Source organism: Mirounga angustirostris, unplaced genomic scaffold, assembly GCF_029215605.1.
Source record: "Mirounga angustirostris isolate CCGP_5_RB_7025 unplaced genomic scaffold, mMirAng1.0.hap1 SCAF_2, whole genome shotgun sequence".
Lineage (NCBI taxonomy): Eukaryota > Metazoa > Chordata > Mammalia > Carnivora > Phocidae > Mirounga > Mirounga angustirostris.
The window spans coordinates 107883007-107901761 of NW_026991710.1; the positions used below are offsets into that span (position 1 = coordinate 107883007).

An 18755-nucleotide genomic window follows, 5' to 3' on the forward strand; every position below is an offset into this window, starting at 1 on the left:
TATTATTTCTCAAATTTCTTAGGAATTTTTATAAAAATCAAATCAACTACCAGTGTTATGACAATAGTTGGGAGATGGATAGCAGTCTACAAAATAGTAATTCAAGCCCTCATTTACCTCCCACCCACCAATTATAAGTTTCCTAATTGTTATTCTTATTATGTTTCACTCTATCATTCTTCTAAACAATATTTAGGAATCACCCAGTGTTTACTAAATTAAATCCAAACTCCTCAACTTCACCATTTAAGGCACTCTACAATGTACATACAAACAACCTACCCTCCCTAATGTTATTTTCCGTTACTTCTTTCATATATGTCAAACACAGTATAAAAAATGAAGTATGTTTTACTCCCTAAATACAACCCCCACTTTCTCACCTCCTTTTGCTTATCATGCCAGTGGGTCCATCTGCAATGTTCTCCACTACCCCTTCTTTTAGCTCTCACTGAAGTTCTTTAGAAATCTTCCTACTTTTCAGTACCCATCAGACATGCTACATCCTTCAGGAAACTTTCCCTGATCTCTCCAACTATATATGATCTCCTTTTTCCCTGATACTTGCATTTGGCTTTAAGGTTAAGACATGAATAATATGCTTTATACCTAGTTATTTAATATTTGTCTCAGCCCATATTTTTATTAGTCTTTAGGTTCCTGTGAAATGGTAATTTTATTATATACATTTTCATATCACTAAAGCTCTTGGTATAGTGCTTTACATAAAGGAGGTACTCAAGATATATTAGTTAAACTGAATTCTGTAAAGACATTGTTCTGAAACTATTTTCTAATGATAGTTGCTAAGGAAATACTGATGTAAGATTCCAAATTATAAAAATTACATGATTATAAAGATAAACATAATAAATCAAAATATAAGAAAAATATTCAAAAGAATAAAAATTTAGATTCAGCAATCCTTTCCCACTTGCTAGCAAACTTTTAGAATAAAAGATCATATGACTTAATAATTCAAGACCCAGTGGAAAAAATCAAGTTGGGAGAATAAGATTGAAATCGACTAAAAAGGCATTTATATAGGGGTACCTCGCTGGCTCACTCAGTAGTGTGACTCTTGATCTCGGGGTTGTAGGTTCGAGCCCTATGTTGGGTGTAGAGATACTTAAAAAAATAAAATATTTTTAAAAAAGCATTTATATATATGTATTTATACATTTACATCTATTTATGTTTATATATTTTTAATTGAAATATAATTGACATATAATGTCATATTAGCTTCAGGTGTACAAGACTAACAATCCTATCCATTAAGCTATGCTCACCAAAAAGAAAAAAGCATTTATAAATATCCTTTTTATATTCTCTAAATCAAAATTTAAACAAACTATACTAAATAAAAGAAACATACGGAGCATTTTATATATCTTGAATAACAGATACTCTACAATTAATTTCTATTTATTTTGATCCGAAAATGACTTCCTGAGATGATGGTGAGAGTGTATCACAGAAAGAATGTCAATAATACTGGATTTTAGTTGGGTAGACAAATTTTCTGGATACTTCTCTTCCTCTAAGGAAAATACACACTCTCTAAGTATTCTAATCACAGTTCTGAATGTTTAATTTTGTGCCCCTTACTTTATATCACTGGCTATGAAATATGTTAATGGCATCCTATCTACCATCCTTTGGAAGAAAATATAGGCTGACTAGCATTTTGTGAAAGTGTTGTTGCATATTTTCGAGTGTTGCAGCAAATCATATCATGAGGAGATGGATTTTCATCATTTATCAATGAAGGTTGATGTACAGTGTAAGAAATTGCTAAACTCTTACAATTAGACTCTCTTTAAAGTGTTAAATAGTTTGGTTTTTTTTTTTTTGAGAGAGAGAGAACGCGCTTGTGCATACATGTGACAGGGGAGGGGCAAAAAGAGAGGGAGAGAGAATCTTAGGCTCCATGCTTAGCACAGAGCCTGACATGGGGCTGGATCTCATGACCCTGAGATCATGACGTGAGCTGACATCAAGAGTCAGATGCTTAACCGAATGAGCCACCCAGGCACCCCAAATCACTAATTTTCTAATATCATCATGGGAATGTAAAATCAACCCTTCAAGGTTTTAAACCTGAGTAATTCATCAGATGGACAGTCTAGAACTGCACTGCCCACTTCAATAGCCACAAGCCACATGCATCTATTTAAATTTAAATTTCATGTATTTAAAATGAAAATTAAATAAAACATCTATCAATTATACTAGCTTAATTTCAAGTCCCATGTGATTAATGGCTACCATATTGGATAGCAACAAAATTATACAACATTTCCATCACCATAGTAAGTTCTATTGGACAGTGCTGGCCTAGAAAGCCAGTAATTTGACTCAATTCAAATACTACAGGTAGTTTGCTATATTTTATCTATTGAGTCTTATATTTTTTTAACTCATGATCAACAGGAGTGGCCCTCCTGTTCCTGTCAATGTATTTTCAAATAACTATTATTTGATTATAGTTGGGACCAGCTCCTATATATTATACAAGAAGTCAAATTCTTTCCTGCCTCAGGGCCTCTTTTTGGTCTACTTGTCTAGATCATTCTTCCAACTTTCAATGCCAACCTGAATACTACTGTGGTAGAGAGGCCTACTCTGACCTTTCTACCAAAAATATGTCTCAGCCTCAACCACCACTACTACACTACATACACGTTAATCTCTATTTCAGGACACTGTTTTCTTCATATGATATAGCAATTTTATTTTATTTTTTAATTTTTTAATTTTTTTAAAGATTTTATTTATTTACTTATTATTGAGAGAGAGAGAATGATAGAGAGAGAGCATGAGAGGGAGGAGGGTCAGAGGGAGAAGCAGGCTCCCCGCCGAGCAGGGAGCCCGATGCAGGACTCGATCCCGGGACTCCAGGATCATGACCTGAGCCGAAGGCAGTCGCTTAACCAACTGAGCCACCCAGGCGCCTCTGATATAGCAATTTTAATTACTTAATTATTCACTCATATCTCTTCCACTGAAGTAGGATCCTTTGTCTATCTTTTTTTTTTTTAAGATTTTATTTATTTGTCAGAGAGAGAGACACAGAGAGAGCACAAGCAGGGGGGAGTGGCAGAGGGAGAAACAGGCTCCCCGCCGAGCAAGGAGCCCGATGCAGGACTTGATCCCAAGACCCTGGGATCATGACCTGAGCTGAAGGCAGATACTTAACTGACTGAGCCATGCAGGCGCCCCTCCTTTGTCTATCTTAATCATAGCTCTGTCCCCAAAGCTTACCCAGCACAGGCATGCACTCAAGATTTGCTGAATTAATAATGTTTGTTGAATCAATCAATACATTTGCACTATGACTGTCTTTCCCTTCCAGAACCAGCTCATACCTTCTTGGCACTATGCTTTTATGTTTATTCCTTCCCTCTTTCCAGTTTATGTGTTCCATTTCTTTCCCAGCAGACTAGATCTCAATTTAACTTTAAATTTGGGTTCAAGTAGAATGAGTAGAAACAGTCCCAAGCTAGAAGAGGAAGATATTTTTAGGAGAGTTTTCAGAGAAAATAAACTTATTTTTAATATTCCATCCTGTCCCTCCAGCAAGTTTGAAGAGAACCAAAACACTAACCAGTACACAAATGTACTGGTATGGCATAGATTTTAAAGAGGAATTAACCAGCCTACAAGTGAGAAAAGACAGGTATTTAAGGGGGAAAAAAAAAAAAAGGTAGGAACAAAGAATTCGGAAAAGAGGGAAATTTTCCACAGTCCTGACTAAAATCTTTCAATATTTGTCATGCAGTGCCCGCTAGTACACGCTCAGAGAACAATGCCACTTGAGATACTTTTTATTTATATAGAAAACACAAAATAATCAAAGAAAGACAACTAAATTTTATAACAACCCTGAAGGGATCATTCAAGAAACTAGTTGTTATTTAAATATCTTTAGAAGGTTACATACAATTTTAATTAGTTTTTTTTAAAAGATGAATGGGGGTGCCTGGATGGTGTAGTTGATTAAGTCGATTCCAGCTTTTGATTTTGGCTCAGGTCATGATCTCAGGTTGTGAGATCAAGCCCTGTATTGGGTTCCGTACTCAGCCCAGAGTCTGCTTAAGACTCTCCTCGCTCTCCCTCTGCCCCTCACCCTGGTGCATGCGTGCACATGCTCTCTCTCTCAAATTAAATGAATAAATCTTTAAAATAAATAAATAAAAGATGAATTATTAAAGTATAATGAACCAAATATACTAAATATACAAGCTATTCTACACATTGGAAAAGTCCGATTTTCAGTTTAAATCCATACAATTTATGTATCATTAGTTATTATTAATGTATCATTTATTTCCCTAAGAAACAATACTATACCAAAAAATCTTAAGACAATTCACAAAACTTTCTTTGATCCATGGGTAGCCTAAATGATCATTATATAGTGATAGCACAAAAGAATTTTAACTATCACTTATTCACAGTTTCTACAGAAAATCAAGTTTGAAATTCCAACTTAAAATACAAGAAATAAATATCAAATTCTGGCAGCTTTATTCGTCTATAGAAAAGTTTCATAAAGTATGTTCATTTAACACAAGTCCTGGCAATTTTCCTAGTGTGAGCAAGGAGGAGGGCATTTCATTGGGATTTTATCTTGAAAAATAGAACTAAAAAGCATGAACTGTATTTCACAAAATTGTATGAATTTTTCATCTCCACTTTCACTGTACGTGGCATACAGAGCTCAAATGACGTTGGAAGATAAGTAGGTAGGAGGAAAGTAAAGGAGGGATATAATTGTTTCATTCATTCAACAAGTATTTATTGTGCTTTTACTAACAAGAATTGTTTTAGGCACCTGGGAAACATAGCTGACAAAAAGGGCAAACAAATTTATGAAGGATTTCTGTTGCTAGTGGCAATCACTAAAGTTAGTGACAAGAGATCTCAGCCAGTGCTCCTGGGTTTCACATAACCTTTGATAATGGTTTCCTCCTACGTCTATGTCTACAAACAAAAAAAAGTAAAAATACTATAAACTGAAAAAAGTACAAATTAAAAAATTCCTCTTGGACATTTTTTCAGAAACCAGAATAATGTTTCTGGGGTGAAGAACCGAAGAATGCACTACCTATGGCCAAGGATATGGACCTTATTGCTAGAAAGCAGATTGATCTCTCTCTTTCTCTCTCATACTCTCATGTCGCCTCCTTTCTCATTACTGCAAACTACGCAGTGAAAGGCGAGACCCATGGGAATTGGTATTTTGAGACAGCAACATGTTCTGAAGAGACAGTGAACTGCAGAAGACTCTTAGGCAATAACAATACAGTACTACCAAAAATAAGAGATAGGAATCAAGATTTGACTGTATGACTATAAGAATAGTACCCGTGGGGCGCCTGGCTGGCTCAGTCGTTAAGCGTCTGCCTTCGGCTCAGGTCATGATGCCAGGGTGCTGGGATCGAGCCCCGCATCAGGCTCCCTGCTAGGCAGGAAGCCTGCTTCTCCCTCTCCCACTCCCCCTACTTGTGTTCCCTCTCTCGCTATGTCTCTATCAAATAAATAAATAAAAAATCTTAAGAAAAAAAAAAAGAATAGTACCCGTAAAAGAAGAGCATGTACCTTTAGAGAATTAAAGGAGCTATAATTTCACAGGAGAGTACACTATTAAATAAGAGAAGACTTGACCTTACGTAGTATGTTACCATGAGGCTTTAATTAATTAATCACAATGTACAAGGCAGGTGCATCTAAAGGGTTACATACAGTCATTGTTTTATCTGGTAAAACCATCTTTCATAACCAAGTCAACCACAGTGACGGTAGATATAATACCATGCCCAGAGATCTTCTCGGGCTTTAAAATCACTCTTTTGTTTGAATCCTCCTTTTAAGCATATTCTATATGACACTAAGCAGAAGAACCTGCTTATTCTATATGACATTAAGCAGAACCTAAGAACCTGAACAAAATTTAGAGGCTGCTGTATTATGAAAGATTCTCTATCACCTAAATGATAACAGTTCTTAGTTAAGTATGAGTTAACAAAATAAGGTAAGTAAAACAATATGATTAACATAGTGGTTGGATAGTTTTAAGACCCTCTGGACTCAGTCTGGTCTTTGTAAATAAAAATAGAGCAGCAGGCTAAATGTTGAGACTACACTAAAGAAAGTATCTTTAATATCTTTAGGGATAAGTATAGTCAAGTCAACAAGATAAACTATTACTTTTTAATTTCTTAAAAACAACTTCCTTTTTAATACCTTAAAAACAATTTTTTTTTTTTTTTTAAGAGAGAGGGCACATGACTGGGAGGGAGGGGTGAGGGTAGAGGGAGAGGAAGAGAGAGAATCCCAAGCAGGCTCCATGTCCAGCACGGAACAATGCAGGGCTTGATCTCACAACCCTGAAATCATGACCTGAGCCAAAATCAAAAGTTGGACACTTAACCGAGCCACCCGGGTGCCCCAAAACAATATGTTTTGGTTACAAGATTCATTGATGTCAAAAGCAAAACATGTCCTTATTAATTCAGTAGGGTGCTATCACTAACATAGGAGCTACTGTTTTTCTTTTAATATTGTGTAACTCAAGAGTCCACCAATAAATATAGCTTATTGCTCAAAAAAAATTTTAACAGGATATTTAAATAAGAACATGCACCCAAGGAAAGAAATATTAAAACAATGCCGTATATTATTTACTGTTTTGATTTAGTTTTTGCTTGCCATAATTTATGAGAATTCCAAGTTAAAGCTTACTACGAAATGTATCTTAAGAAAAGATTTTAGGAGGTTTCAAAACGTCAATGAATTCTCATTTTAGAACTCAGACATTTTAACATCATACATAATACCTAAGCTCCAAATCAGAAAAAAAAAGGCAATTTCTATGGTCAAAGAACTTTTATTAAGCAAAAACAAGCATTCCCTTATAAAAATCCCCATTGTAAGCAAATTTCAAAGTGCTATAGGCAACTTCACATGAGAATAATCCTAAATAGAATTTATTTATTTATATATATAAATTTGAACCAAGTTTGTTAGACCTTAACTAATATACATACCTGCACTGATGAATATTTGGAAAAATTTTCCATTTGATACCGTCTAAGTACTTCATTTAGTCGATCTGAAACAAAGTAAAAAAAAAAAAAATCTGTAGTTCACTGGCTAATGCTCAATATTTAAAAACTACAAACAAGGTAGTTATTATCTGATATATCCAATGCAAAACTGCTAGTCTCCACTGCTTTTCAAAATGAATGATCAATTTCAACACATGTTTTCGGAATTTAAGAAAAGGCCCTTCTATACACGTAAGCCAACCACCTACTGCTAGTGGGAAAAAGAAGAGCTGCAAAGAACTAATTTTCCTGATTTCTTACATTTTAATTCTCAGTTTTCCCTGGTTTACTCTTCAGGTTAGCAGAAGTAAAAAAAATACTCTCCACTTTTTTTTTTTTTATTCCTGCTACTAGAAGTGAACTGAAAAGATAAACTATAGCCGTATTTTTTCCAATAGTGAAAATTGGCTAAAATTCTGTTCCAGGACAAACCTCCACACAGAAGAGAAATGGCAGGACAAAGATTCCACATTATACAGGAGTGAGTAAGAGATACTAGAAATGAAGGACTAGAAAAAAGCCAAGTGCTCTCAGTAAGCATAAAATGATTGATATTTTTATTCACATCAAGAAAACATATAATAGAACACAGTAAATGTACAAAACTTATTATTTCAAGATCACATGGATCATTTAAAACTGATAATTTGCTAGCAATAGAATGAATCTCAACTCTCAAAAAGACTGAAAGCCAACAAGAGTATGTTACCTGACAAGAGCGCAATGAAGCTTAATCAAAAACCAAAAAGGGAAAATTTTAATACATTTTGAAGTTCAGAAATTACTTTTTAATAACCCATGGGCCACAGGAGAAATTACAAAACAAATCTGGATGTATTCTGAATTGATCAACAGTGAAAATGTAATACCTCAAACTTGCTCAAAAAAAAATCTATAGCTTTAATTGTATATACTAGGAAAAAAGGCTTATAGTCAATGAACTATAGGTCCATCCCAAAAAGTTAGAAGAAAAGCATATTAAACCCAAAGAGCATCAAGTGAAGGAAATAATAAAGATAAGCCTACCCCCCCCAAAACGGAAAATAAACATGCAAAAAGATCAACAAATATAATCGTCTCAAAAGTTACAGTAAAAGCATCTGATGAAATTTAAGATATATTCATGATAAAACCTCAGGAATTTAAGAAGTTAATTTCCTTAATATAACAATAGATTCCTACATAAACGCACAGCAAACATCATACTTAAGGATGAGAATGTTGAAAACTTTCCCTTGGAAATTGGGAATGACACAAGGACAAATTTTCTTGACATTTATTCACACTCTACTGGAGGTCTAAGTTTATGCAATAAGGCAAGTAAGAAATAAAAGGTATAAAGACTGAAAAGGAAAAAAAAAAACATTATCCATTATCCATAGTTAATCATGTACAGGTATAGGTAAATCCCAGAGAACACACAGATAAAGTCTTAGAATAATGATCCTCAGCATGGTTGTCGGATACAAGGTCAATACACAAAAATTAATTATATTTCTATATACTGTCAACAAAGTTAGAATAAAAGATATCATTTACAATACCATACAAAAACCCAATGTCTAGGAATAAATCTAAAAGATTTAAACAAAAGATGTGTAAGACTGTGTACAGAAAACTACGAAACATTCAGCAGAGAAATTAAAGACTAAATAAGTAGACAGAGATACTCATGGTTTATAGGAGCCAGTATTGTGAAGATAGCAGTTCTCCTCAAGGTGATCTATAGGTAGTCAATGCAATCTCAGTTAACATTCCAAAAGATGATATTGCAGAAATTTAAAAGTTGATTCTAAAATATAGGTGAAAACATAACAAGAATAGCTAAGGCATTCTTGCAAAAGTAGAATGGGGGAGGACTTGCTTTACCAGTTATCAAGATTTATTACAAAGTTACAGTCATTTAGTGTGATAGTTGTATAAAAATAAACAAAACTGACAAATGGAAGAGAATAAAGAATACAAAGATAAATTCATGTTCATTTAGAACCTGAATTATGATTGAAGGGGCACTCCAGAGCAGTGAGGGGTAAAGAAAAATCTTTTCAAATTCCACCTATCAGTGAGATCATATAATTGTCTTTCTCTGGTTGACTGATATGTGGAATTTGAGAAACAAGGCAGAGGATCATAGGGGAAGAGAGGAAAAAATGAAACAAGATGAAACCAGAGAGGGAGACAAACCGTAAGAGACTCTTAATCTCAGGAAACAAACAGGGTTGCTGAATTGGAGGGGGTGGGAGGGATGCGGTGGCTGGGTGATGGATACTGGGGAGGGTATATGCTATGGTGAGCGCTGTGAATTGTCTAAGACTGATGAATCACAGACCTGTACCTCTGAAACAAATAATACATTACATGTTAATAAAAAAATGAAAAAAAAAAGAATAATCTTTTTAAAATTGGTTCTGGGTCAATTGGATATCCTCATAAAAAATAAAACATTACCCATAAAAATCAATTCTAGGTGAAATGAAGATCTAACTGTGAATGCCAAAACAATTTCTAGACAAGAATAGAATATCTTTATAAATCTTAGGTTGGGAAAGATTTTTTAATCAGAACACAAAAAAGCACTAAACATAAGTGGAAAAAAAACCTGATAAACTGAACCACATTAAAATTAAGAACTTTTGTTCAACAAAGAGACTTTTAAAGAGAGTAAAAATACAAGATACAAACATGGAGAAGGTATTTCCAACACATAAAATAGACAAAGGGCTTGTATCTAGAATATACAAAAAACTATCAATTAAAAGGCAGACAATCCTATAGAAAAGTGTTAAGAAGACATGAATGGGCACATCACATAAAGGTTAAATGGAGAAAAGCTGCTCAACCTCATTAGGCATCAGGAAAATACAAATTAAAATTACAATAAAGAGCTAAAATTATAGAACATGTTGGTGACGATGTAAAATAATGAAAACTCTCCTACACTGCTGGTAGGAATGTAAATTAGTACAACTTTAAAATTAAACATATATATAACTCCTAAGAATGTACATTAACCAAAATGTGTGCCCTTGAGCACCAAGGGCCATGACAAAAAATACTGGTAACAGCATTATTCTCAATGGCCTCCAAACTGGAAACTGCAACTATCCATCAAAAGAAGAACAGATAAACATGATAAATTTAAAACTGGAATATTTTATAGAAGCAAAAATAAACAAACTACATCTACATACAAGAATATGGATAAACTTCAAAGACATTATGTTAAGCCAAAACAGAAGAATACATGGTTTTGATTCCACTGACATAAAGCTCAAATACAGGCAAAACTATAGTGTAAAATTAAAGACTATGGTTATCTTCAATTACCTTTGAGGATAAGGGAGAGATTACGATTACAAAGGGGCTTCTGAGGTCCTGGAAATGTTCTATTTTTTTTTATCTGAGTTGTGGTTATATGAGTTTTGGACCTTGTAATCATTCACTTAGCTTTATATTTGTTTTCTTTACTTTTCTGTGTATGTTATACATAGCACACATATATATGGAATACATACTAATTATAATTATAAAAATTTTAAAAATGCATATATAATATGCACACACAGGGTATACATTCTATGTTAGTTTCTTCCTTGAAAGTACACATAATTTAGTGGTGAAATATGACAAATATATGTAATTCTGATAAATAATCATGGAGTACTGATAACATAAATGGTTTTAAACTTTTTATTGAGTTTAAAAGAAATTATCCATGTTTTTATTGTTACTCACAGGACTTTTAAGATAGTTACCTGACACAGCCCACTAAAATTTTACCATCATACAGGATCTGGTTCCTGCCTATTACTCTTATACCCTATGAGTCTCAAGAGGAGGTTGGAGTTATGGTCATGGATACAATAATTTCAATGCAAACCACCTTTTTTCTCCCCACCTGATAGGGTTTTCAAATGAGAAAAAAACACTAAATCTGAGTTCTCAGTGATTAAAATAAGTTCAAAAGTCAGTTGTGGGGATGCCTGGGTGGCTCAGTCGGTTAAACATCTGCCTTCAGCTCAGGTCGTGATCCCAGAGTCCTGGGATCAAGCCCCGCATCGGGCTCCCTGCTCAGGGGGGAGTCTGCTTCTTCCTCTCCCTCTACTCCTCCCCTGCTCATGCTCTCTCTCAAATAAATTAATAAAACCTTAAAAAAAAAAAAAAGAAGTCAATGTGGATTACTGAGGGAAACACATTCAATCCTCAGAGATTGACTTTAATCTGGAGAAAATTTTACTATAACTTAAATCTCTTATATCCTTCATTCATTCAACAAGTACTTATTATACTGTTGTTTAATTTGCATTTTCTGGGTTACTGATGAGATTGACATTTTTCATTTTTTAGTAGTTCTTCAAATTTTATTTTTTTGTAAATGGCCTGCATATTCTTTAACCATTTTTCTATTAGTATGAATTTATTTTTGTGAACGAACTTTCTAAATTCTGGATGCTAATCAATTCTCAGTTAAATTTACTGTAAATATATTCTCCCTTTCTGTAGCTGGGGTAGTCTTTTATTGATGATGTCTTTTGTAATACCCAAGTTTTTATCTTTAATGTACTCTATTCATATATTTTTTCTTCTAGTCAAAATGTTTATATCTATTGAAGAAATCTTTCCCTATCCTGAGATCATAAAGACACCCTCTTAAATTTTTTTCTGAAAGTTTAAAGAGAAATTCATGTCTTCAATCAACCTGCAGATTATTTTTCTATATATGTCAGAAAGGTATCTTTATTATTTTTTCCTTCCTATTTGGATAGCCAATTATCCTAGCACCATTTGCCAAATATCCTTTTCCCACTGATTTGTATTGCTCTTCTTTCAGATAACAAGTTTCATGTATGTGTCTTTCCTGTGCTAATTTATTCCGCTGATCTATGTATGTATCAATCTGACAATCTAATATTGATTTAATAATTGGATTTCTTAAGTTTTAATAACTGGCAAATAAATTTTCCCACCTTGATATTCTTTAAAACTCTCTTGGCTATTCTTAGCTCTTCCACTAGATTTTTTTTTTTTTCGTGAGAGAGAGAGCAAGCTAGTGGGGGTAGGAGGAAGGGGCAGAGGGAGAGAGAGAATCTTAAGCAGGCTCCACACCGAGCATGGAGCCCGACGTGGGGCTCGATCTCACAACCCTGAGATCATGACCTGAGCTGAAATCAAGAGTTGGATGCCTGACCAAATGAACCACCCAGGCACCCATCTTCCACTAGATTGTAGAATCATGCTGTCAAAACTAAGTTTGAGAATGCATTGAGTCTAATTAATCTGTGGAAGAACTGACATATTTAATATATTGAGTGTTCTAATCCACAAATTTGATATGTTAATGGTTTCTCCATTAACCTAGGTCTTCTTTATTGTATTCAATAATTTTTTAATGCTAACTATCTTTCTATTACTGGGATGAACCCAATATGAAGACAACTGTATGGACACATATATGTACATATATATACACACATTCATTGCTGGATTTATTTATATTTTATGTAGGATTTTTTTCTTTTTTTAAGAGAGGGAGAGACAGGATGGCGGGGTTGGGGGGAAACGAAGAATCTTAAGCAGGCTCCATACCCAGTGTGGAGACCGACCCAGCGCTCGATCTCACAAACCTGAGATCATCACTTAAGCCGAAATCAAGAGTTGGACACTTAACCCACTGAGCCACCCAGGCGCCCCTTTTATGTAGGACTTTAGTTTCTATGTGCATAGGCCTATAATTTTTTTTTTCTTGCAAGTCTCTTTGTTGGGTAGAAGTTAAGAATATAGACACTGGAACTAGACAGCCTGGGTTCAAATCCCAGCTCAGTCACTTTTTAGTTATGAGTTAACCTTGAGCCTGTGGTGGTACTTATCCAGAGTGTTGAGTTTTTTATCTATGGTTATCAAACAGTTGGGTGTGAAAACTATTAAAGCAAACTAAACAACTGACCAAGGGATAAAGTATTACTGAGTATGTGCTACTCAAAAAAGCAGTATAATCATATTAAGATTACTGACAAAAGAGGGGTGCCTGGGTGGCTCAGTCAGTTAAGCGACTGCCTTCGGCTCAAGTCATGATCCCAGGGTCCTGGGGTCGAGCCCTGCATCGGGCTCTCTGCTCAATGGCGAGTCGGCTTCTACCTCTCCCTCTATGATCTCTTTCGCTTTCACTCTCTCTCAAATAAATAAATAAAATCTTAAAAAAAAAAAGATTACTGACAGATGAACTAATGGGCAATGGTTACAGGCAATGGTTACAGTAAAGAAAGTAGTAAAAACAGGGGCGCCTGGGTGGCTCAGTCGGTTTAGCTGGTTTCTGCTCAGGTCATGACCTCAGGGTTGTCAGATAGAGCCCCATGTCAGGCTCCGTGCTCAGTGGGGAATCTGCTTGAGAGTCTCTCCCTCTGCACACCCCACTTGTGCACATGCTCTTCCCTCCCCCCGCCATGAATAAACCTTTTTAAAAAGAGAAAGTAGTAAAAACAAGCTGGGAAAGAGTTAAGGAAATAGAGGAAAATGAAGAGTTCAAAGAACAGAAGTCTTGATGAAGCCAAAGAACAGTTACAGTGGGAGTAAGAAACTTGTGTTTAAGATTTCAAAAGCAGGGTAACTTGAATAGACTTCTGATTATGTCCAATATGAAGTAACAAGGACGACCTTCCCACTCAATACAACCAAAAGCAAATAAATGAATGAAATAATGGTTTGCAAGACGCTAGACAATAGACAATGATGATGAGAGATGCAAAACAAATAAGGTAAACCCTATGACTGCTCCAACTTAATGACTTGAGAGTCTTTCTAGTCCATGGCGCAAAGAGGGAAAATGCAGGCCTCAGAGATAGGCCGATTCTCTGAGCTAAGGAAGTGGAGACAAAGTGAACTAGAATTGGCAAGGTAAAGTATGAGAGAGAGCTACACAGAGAGAGAACTCTGGATATATGAAATCTGTGGAGGGTCTCTGTATACAACAGTATGCAACAACAACAACAAAACCCCAAACAAAAACAAAACAACAGTACACAACAGACTACTGAGTACCTCTTCATCTATTAAAGAAATTAAATTTATAGTTTAAAATCTTTCCACAAAGAAAACTCTAGATCCAGTTGACTTTACTGGTAAGTTCTACCAAACATTTAAGGAAGAAATAATGTTAATCCTACCTAAACTTTTCCAGAAAATTGAAGAAAACAAAATATTTCCCAACAAATTCTATGAGGCAAGCATTGCCTCATACCAAAATCAGGCAAAGAAATTAGAAGGGGGGAAAAAAGGCTTTATGAACATAGAAAATTAAAATTTAAAATAAACTTAAAAAAAAATTAAATCTATAATATATAAAAAGGATAATACATGTGTAAGAGTATTTTTTCCCAAAAAGAGAGGTAAGGCAGGCTTAAAATATGAAAATTAATCAATGTAAGTCACCCTATTAACAAACTAAAAATGAAAACAAATCTGATCCTCTCAATAAATGCAGAAAAAGCATTTGAAAAAAAAAATTCAACATCCATTCTGATAAACTCTCAGAAAACTAGGAATAGAAAGGCATATTTTCAACCTTTTAAAAACATCTACAAAAAATCTATAGTATCATACTTAATTTTGAAAGACAGATGTTTGTACCCTAAGATCAGGAAAAGGACAAGGATGCCCACTCCAACCGCTTGTGTTCAACACTGTACTGGAAGTTCTAGCCAGTAAAATAAGGCAAGAAAATGAAATGAAAGGCATCCAAATTGGAAAGGAGGAAGTAAAACTGTATTAACAGATGAAAAGATTGTCTATGCAGAAAATTTGATGAACTCTAAAAAAAAACCTATTAGAATAAATGAGTTTAAAAAGGTTTCAGGGTACAATATTCCAAAAAAAGGATGTATTTCTATATATTAGCAATGATAAATTAGAAATCAAAAGTAAAAGAATAATACCATTTACAATAGTATCAAAAACAGAATACATAGGGATCAATCTGATAAAAGATGTGCAAAACCTATATATTAAAAACTACAAAATACTGCCAAGAGAAATAAAATAATAGATACATCAATGGAGAGAATATATCTTTTCATTCATAAGAGGACTCAATATCATTAGATGTGAATCCTACACATATTGATCAACAGATTCAATGCAATGCCTCTCAAAATCTCAGCATCTTTTTGAAGAAATTGACAAGCTGATCCTAAAATTCATATGGAATTGCAAAGCACCCAGGATAGCCAAAATAACTGAAAAAGAACAAATTTGAAAGGCTAACATCATCTGATTCTATGACTTACTATAAAGCTGCAATAATCAAAACACTGGAATACTGGTGCTCAAAGAGATAAACAAATCAATGGAACAGAATAGAGTCCAGAAATGGATGGACACAAATAAGAACAAATGATTTTTTTTTTGAAGATTTTATTTATTTATTTGACAGAGAGAGAGCAAGCGTGAAAGCACAAGAGGGGGAGTGGCAGAGGGAGAAGAATCAGGTTCCCCACTGAGCAGGGAGCCTGATGCAGGGCATGATCCCAGGACCCTGGGATCATGACCTGAACTGAAGGCAGACGCTTAACCGACTGAGCCACCCAGGCTTCCCAAGGCCAAATGATTTTTAGCAAAGGTGCAATGGTAATCCAATGGAGAAAGGATAGTCTTTTCAATTGCATTCATATGAAAAAAGGGAACTTTGACCCTTATCTTGTACCTTATACAAAATGGATCATAAATCTAAATGTAAAATGGATCAAATATGGATCATAATGGACCACAAATCTAATGGATCATAAATCTAAATGTAAAACCCAAAATTACAAAATTTCTAGAATAAAACAGAAGAAAATCTTTGCAGCCTTTGATTAAGCAAAGATTTCTTAGATATGACATCCATGAAAGAACAAATGAGAACTTCATCAAAATTAAAAACTTTTGCTCTGTGAAGAACACTTCACAGAGAATGAAAAGAAAAAATAAGTTCATCTCCACTTCCTAAATCCCTACTACAAGAATGATTTTTCATTCTTTAGCTTGATAAACAAGTATCTCTTTGAACAGGTCCCTAAGGACTATCAGATTTCCCTTCTCAGATGGAGGTGGGAAATATGCTAGGAGTTTACTAGAAGCATGGTTGGTTTGGAATTGCCTGTAGTCATTTGTAAAGCTAATGCTTTATCACAGGGGTTGCCAAGTTGAGAAACACCAAATCCAAATGGAACAAATAAAAAGAGGCAATCAAGATCAAGAAGTCAGTGTAGACAAGGTTAGAATAGGTGGGAGAAGGTCAAGCCATCTATATTTACCTCAGCTGGTGTCTAGGTGTTTTGCCTATGCGGGTAACCCACTCAGCTGTAACTGGCACACTAGGTCCAGTTAAAAGGAAAAAATGGCTGGCTCATTCCTCTAAAACTCATAGTTTTTGAGTGACTCGGGTATCCTCCCCACCTCAACCAAACTCATCACCCAACTATTGTCTCCCACCACCCAAGATGGTGGCCAGCCAGTCTTCCTTATGGGGTGGCAGATATTCCCACTTCAAACCTGAGAAATAATGCTAATGCTATAGTATCATTATAGTGCATCAATAATTTTAGATAATATATATATAGTGCACTTAATATGTACTAGAAACCATGCTTTATTTACATCATCTCGTTTAATCCTTACAACCCCATGAGGGTTATTGTGCTAATCTTCCCATTTTACAAATGAGAAAACTAAGGCACAGAGGAGCTAAGTAACTTGCCAAAGGTCAAAGACCTGAAAAGAGATAAAGCCAGGATATGAACCTAGACAGACTGAATCGAGAGGTTGAGTTCTTAACCACTGATTTATAAAGCTTCCAAAATGGAACTTAGCACTTTTTTCCTACCTTCCCTGTTGCTTAATGCAAAAAACCTCAGTTGCCCTCTACCTCATTCTCTCTGATTCCCTAATCTCCAATCTAACTGTACTACCTTAGTTCACCTCCTGTGTAATAGTCACCTAACTGCACTCTGCTATAATGCATATTCCTCATAACAGCCATACCAGGCTTTCCAAATCACAATTTGATCATGCTACTCTCAAGTGAATTCCTTTCAGTGGTTCCTATAACCTGTGCAATGGTCCAAACTCAACACACAGCAGACAAGGCCCTTCACTATCCAGCCCCATTCTTCCCTTTCAGCTCCACTTGCTATTTGCCTATATAAACCACATTCCATACAAGCCAACCTTCTTGCAAATCTTTAACAAAACATATTCCTAATCCCCGCAGCGCTGCATATACTGTTCTATTTGGGATACCCACACAGTTCTTTATCTAGTAAATTCATATTAGTACTTCAAATTTCAGCCCAAATGGCACCTCCTTTGACCACAGTTAATAATAATCCTGTAACAGTTAATATTTGTTTAGCACATTTGTTTAGTGTCAGATACTATTATAAATCCTTTACATATTTTAATACTCATTTAATCATTCCAACAACCCTATGAGGAAACTGAGGCAAAAGAGTTAGCACTTGCTGCCACTTCAGTGTATGGAATTTATGTATTTCCTCACTCAAATTAAATTCTTGGAAGGTAGAACTGTCCTCCTCATCTTTGCAGCAGCTCTGCCTGTATAGAGCCTGGTACATAACTGAAACAGGAGTTCAATAAACATCTCTTTACAAATGGCCAGAACTGTGCCTCCAGGTTCTAATGGCAGACTTGGAAACTCTTCCTGGCCATGAGCCCTCTAATTTCTCCAGAGCTTGCAAGGAGCATAACAACCATGTTTAGTGTCTAGTAGAGTCCCACGTAAGCTAAAGGAACCTTACAAGGATTTACCAAACAGTTCTGCTTAAGTATATACACATCCTCATACATACTACCAAGCTTTTTGCAAAGCTAACTTAAGTTTTTACAAATTTCCATGCACAAAACAGGCATTAGAAAAACATTAGTTGGTCAGCAATGACGACATTAAACCTTACATGTAAGAATTCTCAATAAAGGAATATGGAGCTTACTTTGATCTCTCAGAAAGTCGATTTCTGTGGCCATTCCGACAGAATTTTAGTTTGGAGCTTTCACCACCTTCGCTTTCTTCAAAAACAACAAAAACAAAACAAAACCCCACCACCACCACCACCGAAGAAGAAAAAACCCAGAGCTCGCTGTGCGGGAAAACAAAACTAAAGCAACGCTCCGGAGGTTGTCAAGCACTCGAGCGGTATTATCAGCATCCTACTCACGCGGCGTCAACAGCCCCGCCGCGCCTTCTTCTCCCGAGTCCCAGCGTAGCCCCTCGCTCAGGCAGCAGACTTCAGATTTCAGGTCTGCTGGGGACCCACCAAGTGAATTTTGTTCCACGTTCACCCGAATCCCGGCCGGGTAAAACGGGGACGCAGGTGGCTATAGGCGTCCCGCAGGTCACTCGGGGTCGTATCGGGCCACTTAGGAGACAGCCGAAGGAGCCGGCAAGAAGCCGGGTGACGGCGTCCTTGGAGGAGCGTTTGGGGTGGAAGCGTTGACTCCAGGACGGCGGGGAAACCCGGGGCCAGCAGCGGAAGTCCAGTCGGCCCGCCCTGCGACTTTGAAACCGGTGCCCCGGACCGCTCCTTGGAGACGGTAACGCCGTCTGCGTCATCACGTGGCCGTCAACGCTTACGTCATCGCGCTTCCTAG

General features: G+C 35.8%; 1 protein-coding gene across 9 annotated transcripts in view; it reads right to left on the reverse strand.

Annotated features, from left to right (window-relative positions):
- SCLT1 (sodium channel and clathrin linker 1) overlaps positions 1–18710 on the reverse strand; it is a 201918-nt gene extending 183208 nt beyond the window's left edge. For 7 of the 9 annotated variants that reach the window (XM_064585064.1, XM_045880461.2, XM_054508753.1 and 4 more), the window contains exons 1-2: positions 18098–18710; positions 7056–7120 (exon numbers count right to left, since the gene is read on the reverse strand). In XM_064585064.1, coding sequence (XP_064441134.1) covers positions 7056–7120; positions 18098–18131 — 99 coding nt within the window. In that variant the 5' untranslated portion in view covers positions 18132–18710. The remainder of the gene's footprint in view (positions 1–7055; positions 7121–18097) is intronic. The other 2 variants (XM_045880459.2, XM_064585065.1) reach the window with 2 other exon arrangements.
- Positions 18711–18755: the final 45 nt, after the last annotated feature.